Genomic DNA, 9305 nt, shown 5'->3' with positions numbered 1-9305 from the left:
TTTTTTGCTTTACTTCCCTTACCTACCACAGAAATAAAATTCCAGGCTAGGCAGCAGGGAAGGCCCTTGGATCTGTGTGAGCATGTCAAAAGCATTTTAAGAAGAGCAAAATATTTAGAGGAAGAATTTGGAAAAGCAGCCTTAAGGGATTTAACACATTTTTCTTCTCCTAATTCAGTCTCGTGTTTGTCCCCCTAATGGAGAAAGGTCATTAATGGATAAGATTTGCTAAGCCAGCAAAGGCTTTCAGAAGCGAAATGGTTTTCTCAAATCCCAAATCTAAAGAAAAGAGTTGAAGTTTGGCAACCTGAAAGAATACATCTAGAGAAGGTGGATTTGCAGTGTACATTATACTTACTCATTTAATACATATACAAATAATAAAGTTATATGTAAATTTGTTGTGTACTTACACATTTTTGCTTTGGAGAAACTGAAGTAACTAACTGGCTTGGTGATGAGAGTTGAAATAATTTGAGACTGTTGAAATTCTGTATAAATTTCTTGGAGGGCAAAATGATTGACAGATTTTTAGTTGCCCTACTACCAGTTTGCTAGTCTGTGTTCACCTCTCTGATACAGAGACCTGGGCCAAGGTTGTTTACCTTAATTGTTGTGACGTGGAGGTCAGTTCTATACTAGTAAGGTCAGTTCTATACGGAATTCCTAACTGGTAGAAAATAAGATGCATGTGTGTGTGTGTGTCTGAAAAAAAAGAAATGCAAACTAAAGGCTTATTGAAATATGAACCCCGTTTTTTTCCCTCTTTAACTAGATCAGGAAAATGAATATAGAAGAATAGTTATAAATTTTGGAGTCTTTTTGAAACATTTGGATATTAGACAATTTATCTTTTACAGGCAAATATTTTATCCGTTACTTAGACTCATGTTCAGTCACTGATTAGACCCAAAGAATAAAGACTATTATAGAAACAGTTCCTTATTAATTTTTATAAACATTCTGTACAGGGAGAAATCTAGTTTAGAATTTGATTTCATTGTATATGTGATAAAATGGGAAGGTGTTAGATATCATTTAATAAGGTGACAGGTCCTCATTTCTTTGTCCACTCTATATCTGGAGAGAAACCTACATAGTATTAAATATTTTAATATGTTTTTGAAATAAAGTTACATGCTCTGAAAAGAACACTTAAGGAAACATAAAGTGTAGTAATATTTCTTTCTTAGAATTTTTCCCATTTTTATGGCCAAAAATTCTTAAGTTGTATAAGTGTTATGAAATTAAGGGAATTTAATATTAATATTTATTTATGACCTTTCTATATTTTTTATTCATAGGATTAAAGAATAATGGATATGGCAAAGTTTACAAAAATAAATCCTTTTTAAGGTGGTGGGAAAAATCATGGGATTTTCTAAGTGCCCTGAACACTGATATTTAATGTTAAATTCATTTTGATGAGTCTTGTATAGCGCCCTCTGCAGGTTGATGTGTGGTGGTAGCCTTATATTCTGCGTATAATCTATCTCTACTCTGTCCCTCTTGGGTAAAATGGTAAAGGCTCAGACATTCAGCATGTAAGCAAGTCCTCTTTGTTAACGAATGGCTTATGTGTAGCATTGATCAGGTGATAGAAATCCTGAAATAGGGGCTGATGCTGTCTTCATTGTCCTTTCTGGAAGGAAGGTCACCACTCAGCACCATTAACATCAGGAAGTTTCTTAGAGAACAGTTTTGTTTTCTATACCAGTTGCTCCCTTAGTGTCTTGGAGTCGGTCTCCAGTTACCTTTATGGATCTGTAAAAGTACACTCTTTTCTGAAGCCACTGCTATATTTATTCTAGGAATGACCTTTTAATTATGAACTCTCCTTCCAGAAGGGAGTAAGGACAAAAGATACCTCGAACTTGCTGAACTAGCAGGTGAACTTCTGATTATCCCGTTAGCGATTGGTGAGAAAGGTGTGTGTTTACATGCAGAAGGCAGCCCCTTTGGATTTGATTTGTGGAGGGCACAGCACGCTCGGGCCTCTTTCGTTATTATTTTGCTGTCGTGCTGTGGGAGGCAGCCCGGCAGTGTGGACGGTGGCAGGGCAGGCAGTAATGCATACAGATGGAACTGCAGCTTTCTGCACTGATCCAGATACTCTTTGGATTTTCAGAACTAAAATGCTACTTTGTAGGCTTGAAGCCAACTGTGACTCTTTTGCTGGTTTAAAATATAAAGTTGGGGAGAGGTTGAAGAGGATATGATTGGAAGTAACAGAAAAGGACATTTGTTTATCTGCCTTGCTTACACTTTTACTATAATCATAACAACAAGCTGAACACCAGCTCTTTGTCAAGTGCTTTCCACTTCTATTCACTAATGTTTACAGTTCCCTTGCAAACTACGTATTATTTATCCCCATTTTACAGAGGAGAAAACTGTGAGGCCAGGAAATGTCACAATGACTTACTGAAGGTCACACAATAAACGCATTGGGGTGCAGTCTATTTGGTTCTGAAGTCCTTTGCTCTTTTTGTCATGCTACACGGCCTCCTCATATCTGACCAAATCATTCTGTCCATCTTCAAGAAGTTCAGGGTACTTTAGTTTTTTAAAGTCAATTTTCATTTGTGGTGGCTTGGAAAATGAATTTGTAATCAAAACCAAAAAACATAGATAATGTTTTTAAGTTCCTCTGATTTCTCTACCTGTAAAATCTTTGGATAGATGAGGATCATTAAAACCTTTTTTCAGTCTTACTATAGGAAAATGGGTTACAAGACTGTCTCTAAATCTTGTACTATTGTTCTGAAGGGTGTAGGGCCGGTATTAAAAGGCAGGAAGTTATGAATTCCTTAGTTTTTGTTGAATAACTTTGAGTGTTTTGAATATGCTAACATTTTGATCATGCTGAAATTTTATTTAAACAAAATGCAATGGAAAGTATTATATGTGAGAGTTAGAAAGTCAGGTCCTCATTATATCTTATAAACCTGGATTTTGTAGCTGGCAGCAATATGCTGGGGCCTAGGGTGAGACAGCCAGGTCCCTTGGGAGAGGTGCCTGAGCCTCTCTCTGTCGTAGGTGCTGTCAGGCTGCGTAAATGATGAGCTGGGCGACCATCACATTCTGCGTTAGCTGTGCTTCATTGTGCCCCGAGAGCTCTACCAATCGGACTATTTTAAACTCCCCAGGGTAGAGATAAGCTTATTTAGTGCCTTACTAAAGGTGCAGACTCTCATGCTTTTCCCTTCTGTCTCTTTTTCTTTCCCACAGATGAACACAATGACGTGCAGAAGAAAACCTTTACCAAATGGATAAATGCTCGATTTTCAAAGGTAACCAAGACTTCCAAAAACTTTATAATGGTTCACATGCCTCATTCTGATTGATGGAGTTTGGCTGGAAGGGCGGCAAATTTTCCCCATGAACTGTGACCTAACTGCAGTCTTCTGAGTATGCAGATATAGTTACTCTTCTTTTAGTTTCTTCTGAAATATGTTTAAATGAAAATTCTGATATGAACAGTCTATGTGATGCTTTTTACTTTTACCCAGCCATCTCCAGATACCTAAGCCAACAGTTTTGCTGCTTTCGGTTCAGTGACTCCTGGCACATCTAGGAAATGAACATCTCGTTGGGAAAATTTTTTATTCGCTTTGTTAAAAGGATGACGATTTCATTTTGCTTTGGTTAAAACCAAATTGTTATCAGTCAGGCAGCCTTTCTGCCCTTTCAAAACTATTTAGGGTTTTTTATCCTACTGGATGTGGCTAATAATGTTTATCTACCCTGTGGTTTCTTTTCTTGTGTACTTCCTCAATTTTTCCCCCCAAAGATCTGTTTTTTCTCGGCATTTCTAACCACTTGGAACATAATCAATGCTTTGATCAATACTTTCTGTTAGGGGCAGAGCATGCGGAAGAGACGAATTGGCAGTGCTATTTTCAAATTTCTTCTAATATGATTGTCCATTAGTTATTGAAGTTGGGATTTTTATCTACTAAGTCTGAGGTAGGAGGAGAGTGTTCATATTAATGGCTTACAGGACTGTATTATAGCAAGAGGAGAAATAAAGTTTTCTCAGAGAAACACTGTTGCGGTCTTTTAATTATTATGAAAGCTATTTTAATTAAGAGTTATTTCTATTTGAGAAAGTTGTAAGGTCAGGGAAATTAATAGTAGTATTTCTTTGAGGAAAAATGAGGATATGTTAAGGTTACTCTGAGTGGCAACACAGTTTAAAGATTGCTATGTATCCCAGTGTTTCTGGTTGATTGATTGTGATGTTTCTTAGATTTTATTATACAAGTTTTTGTTGAGGGCTATTTAATTTTTTTTTTTTTAATTTTCATAGATTTAGGGAGGCACAAGTACAGTTTTTTAGGTGGCTATGGCAGGCAGTAGTGAAGTCTGGGTAGCCATCACCTGAAAAGTGTACATTGTACCCATTAAGTAATTTTTCACTCCTTACCCCTTCCACCCTCCACCCTCTTCTCTCTGCAAACCATTATGTTGAGGGATATTTTATCCTGCCTCTGAGAATGTAAGGAATGTGAAAACTGACTTTGACTAAAGAGTTAAGAATATGGAGAATTCAAATATAGAAGTGCTTACATAATTGGTGATTTTATTGGTAGGATTATTCCAAAGTGTTTTTTGGTAAATTTTAAATTGTTTTATTCTAGAGACACAGTTAACCACGTGTGTGTTTTGGACTAGACGTTACTCAAAACTTTTGGACTATCTGCATGTGACCATACTCTGGGCAACAGAATTTTAGCAACTGAGGGAGCCTGAATGTGAGCTGTTTGATTCCAGTGGTCTCATGAGGCTCATATGGATAAGATTATTCATCCTGTTTATTAGTGAGGATAACATGGTCATTGTCTAGATAGAACAAGTGAAACAGACTTAATTTTAGCGGCTTAATTTAGCCATGGGGAAGAATTGCCTTAGAACCATGTTCGAAGATCATTTTGAAAGCATCACAGTCTTGGTAGACCTAAGTTTAGGGAACATTTGAAACTGGGTGAATTACTTTTGTAATTTATGAAAATGCAGAGAAATAGACAGTACAATAACACGTGGAAGAGGCTGTGTAGAAAAATAGAGATGACAATTGAGAAAGAATAATTGAAAAGAAATTTCACAGTATTCATGGTGGGTCATTGACATCTTTAAAAAGATCTCAAATAAAACAAAATCTAGTAGCATCAGACTAGTTTTGTAAATGAACTTGATATTTAAATTTGTATATTTATAATGTATATTATTTTGCAACATAAATGAGGATGTTAAATCCCATGTAAATTATTTGCCCTGGGATACTTGTAATTCTTGCCAAGACAATAGAAAAGACTTGGTAATTTTTATCATTTTTAATAAAAGTTCTAGTTATATAAACTGACACAGAAGCCGGAAGCTTGTTGTGTATGGAGAGAAAGTATCAAAAGTGGGACGACCCTGAAAAGTTTTCCTTTCAGATGTCTTCTAATGAGAAATCCAAAGTGTGGAAGGAATTTATCTAAGAAATTGTGAGTATTTGGATATAATGAGATGGAGGGCTCATGACAGTGATTTTCAACTTCATCCACGTTGTTTTTGCTTTCTCCCGCTGTCTTAAGTCCATAAATTGGGCTGTTTCCAACCAGGGATGGCAGAAGAGGGAGTAACACACTACTAGACTGGGAGATTCCATGGACTCCCATGCTGCTTAACCCTTGCTGCACTGGGAAAAGGATGTGTTTGTGCATGGTGTCACTAGGTAATCCAGAGGCTAGCATGAACACACACACACACACACACACACACACACACACACACACACACACACACACACACACACACACATCCTGCTGCAGGGAATGCATTTTGTTTCATTTCTTTTTTATCCATGTCCTTTGGTATATATTGTGGTGGACTTTAGAATATAATTACTCACCGGTCCCCCTACTTTCCTGCATGTAGGTCCCTCTACAGAGCAATAGGGTCCCTGTGCTGAGAAATCCAGACACCGATGCCATTTTTTTTTTTTTTTTTTGCCATTTAGGAATTTGTTACTGGTTGTAACATCTTACTAGTCCACTCATTAATTAATGAGTTAAATAAAGTCTTTGACACAGGTTAATATTACATTTATTACATTTGTCGGAGAGTCATGATTTTACCTCTTTTGAAAATTATCCTGAGCACATGGACCACTGTAATAATGTGCTAACCGATTCTTCCTTTGCATGCTCTACCTTCTCCACTCTTCCTTCCAGTTTTGGCAGAGTAGCTACAGTGATCTTAAAGGGTAAGCCTGAATACTTCTTTCTCTTCCATCAGCTCTTTCATTGACTGCCCACTGTCCTTCTTAAGCACAATTTTTAAAATTGAAATTGTATCTATTTAAGGCGTATAGTGTGGCATTTGGATCTTACTTGGCTTTTAAGGCCCCATTTAGGTGCCCCCAATCTACTCCTAATTTTATTTTACTGTACTCTCGCTCCCTTGTTATGCTCTAGCCACACTGACATTGTGCCCCCACCATTCCAATGGGCCTTCCTGGCCTTTGCACATGCTCCTTGCTCTGTCTTTTCCCGGCCAGTTCTGCTCCTCCTTCTTGTCTGAATGTAAATGTTGCTTCCTTAAGGATACTTTTTCTAACCTCACAGACCAGGGGCGATAAGCTCTACACTCTCAAGGTGTTATCCTTTGAAGCACTTATCATAATTATAGTTTAAATATTAACAATTGCCTCACTCCTCTCCTAGATAGTGGTAAACTATCATGGGTGCAGGGACTGTCTATTTGTTCACTGGCACAACTTTTGGCATTTAGTAGGTACCCAGTAAGTATTTATAGGCTTCATAAATAAATGAATGACAGTGTTGCAGACATTCATTTAATATGCCTAGTACTGTATGTTCGTAAGCCCATTGGAAATGGTTGTGTTGGTAAGAGATATGAGTAGAGTGTGGAATTGAGTGTAACATGGTATAAATTGTATATTGTTATGGATATGAACACAACACATGAGGACTTTTGCTGCATTTATTCACAAAAATAAACAAAAAAAATCCAGCTATGCAAACTTTGCCTATTTACCTGATTTTGGAGTTGTGCTGGAACCATTGTTTAAATAATGCCTTAATTCTTCTTATTTACTCCATATGGTTCTTCATGTGGAATCCACCCACTAAATTCACTGTGATGAAAAATGAAATGTAAAACTTAAAACCAGCTTAATTCATGTCTTGATAAGGGATTTAGTAAAGCGCTTGAGAATACTGAATAATGTAGGTCTAAAACGATCTTTTGATTTTGAACTACATGTGAAAGTACAATAGCTAAGATAGCATTCACTATAAATATGTTAATATATTATTTTTGCTGAAAATCCTTGTTAATATGTCACAGAGTATACAACGCTTTGGAGTTTGGGTATCCTGTGTGAGAAGTCATACAGTGTAGAGTAAATTATGGTTCTTGGATTTTGAAGAGTTTTGAAGAACTCAGATGAAAATGATGATCTAAAGGAGCTAAAAGTTAGGAAATTACACTTATTCCTGGATATGCTGCTCATTTATTTATGACCTCAGGCAAATTATTAGCCAATTTTTTTCAGGTCACTTGGTCTACATTCCTTCAGCTCTAAACACATGTGATCATTACTACCTGCCTCATATTGCTAAGAAATATCGATGCGTTGCTGTGAAGCATATAGGCAATTATAATTACTTAGGAATGCTAAATAAAAACCCTATCAAGTATTCCTAACTTGTGATACCCTTGATCTATGCTACACATATAAACTGAAATGGAAAAAAGCACTGGCTCATTAAGCCCACTTCATTCCATTGTATGGTAGGTAAAACTTGAGTATTTTGCTCTAATTTTCAGAGTCTTGGGTTTGTTATCAGGCTGGTTTCCCAAGGGAGGCAGCGAAGGCCTCATTGCTTTGCTGTTGGGAAATTTGTTCTGACTTTCAGCCTGCATTTTCTTTGGCTGATTTTCAGAGCTGCTCATCTGGCAGAGCTGAGAACATACAAATTGCAGAAGCTCTTTTATCAGTTTGGTGAGACGATTCTCAAAAGAGGCTTAACACATAAAGGTTAGGTAGAGAATATGCAAGCTTAAAAATGCCAAACTTTAGTTTGGACAAATTTCTGCTTTTCCCTTTTCTAAGACAAAGGAGCCAAGTTTTCATATAAGTTATAATTCCAAACTTGAAAGTTAAATTGACAAACATAAGAGAGGAAATCTGGGAAGTATTTTTTTATAGATTCTGATATGAAGAGCTATTCACATGTGTTCCTTTTGGAGACAGTGGGACACTGCTTTTAGTGTCCTATTGTTTTTCTACTTTTTTCATGTTGGAAGTTGATGGTCACAAAAAGAGGGATGGGAAAAGATGTGGAGGGAGATTTGTCGAGGGGATTCAAGGAAAGCAGCCCAAACCCTTTTCCCACCTGTAGATGTTTAATCCTCTTTTTTACTACTGTAAAGGAGACTGACAAGCTTCCTTTTATGATGATAAATACCATCCATAGTAGAGCTTTGAGCTTGATGAGCTACATATTGGGTCTGCCACTGGTTTATTTCGTAAGTGTGTATGGCAACTCAATAAATTTTGGGAGCCATACCCATTCAATTGATTTCTTAAAAAGAAATTTCAATTTACATCTATCACTGATAGACTTAAATTTAAAGAGCAAACAATAAAATGCACTCCTTATTCTTAAATACCAGCTTCCAGATATGTTTTGGCTGTACTTATGTAAGCTTTGTTATTGGTGTTTGTTTTGTTTTCATTCAATTTGATTTTTTTAATTTGTTTTTTTGTCTCAAAATTATACTTGCAAAATTAATTTTATCTGGTTAAAGTTAAAAAAGGTGATTACAGTTAAAAATATTAAGTATTATTTACTCTGCTGCCCTCTGTACATATTGAGTGCTTAATAAATGATTTTGATTGAGACTATTTGTGATTGTGAAACAAATTTGGTAATATCTGTTGAGTCTTTGTAATTGATGATCAATTTAGGGATTCATTTGCTGAGAGGAAATGACTTTTCACCCTTCACCTAGAAAGGGGTAATCACAGGCACCTTCCTTGTGCTTTTCCATCCAGCTTTGTGTGGCCCCACCACCTCCAGGTCCAGAGATGGGCTCCGGTGGTGCAGGGATGGATAGGCTTAAGCCAGGGTGGGCAGTGGGCTAAAGAGTTAGTGGTTTCCGGAAAAGAATCTCTGTCTGTAAACAGAGCAAGGAGATGCTGGACCTATTGCCAGCTGTATCTGGCCTGGGAAGCTTTTAGCTCCAATCAGTACAGGTTGTCTTCTTTAAACTTTCTACTGCCAGTT

The 9305-nt window shown here is 36.8% G+C and overlaps 1 protein-coding gene across 1 annotated transcript in view; it reads left to right on the top strand.

Annotated features, from left to right (window-relative positions):
* The first annotated feature begins 2724 nt into the window (after positions 1 to 2724).
* Positions 2725 to 9305, top strand: part of UTRN (utrophin) — a 522534-nt gene continuing 515953 nt past the window's right edge. Inside the window, exons 1-2 of the mRNA XM_012655520.1 lie at positions 2725 to 2791; positions 3184 to 3293. Coding sequence (XP_012510974.1) covers positions 2725 to 2791; positions 3184 to 3293 — 177 coding nt within the window. The remainder of the gene's footprint in view (positions 2792 to 3183; positions 3294 to 9305) is intronic.

The sequence above is a fragment of the Propithecus coquereli genome, unplaced genomic scaffold (genome assembly GCF_000956105.1).
Source record: "Propithecus coquereli isolate 6110/MARCELLA unplaced genomic scaffold, Pcoq_1.0 Scaffold48, whole genome shotgun sequence".
NCBI lineage: Eukaryota > Metazoa > Chordata > Mammalia > Primates > Indriidae > Propithecus > Propithecus coquereli.
The sequence above is the reverse complement of the archived record's forward strand: the minus strand, read 5'-3'. Positions and strand labels throughout refer to the sequence as shown.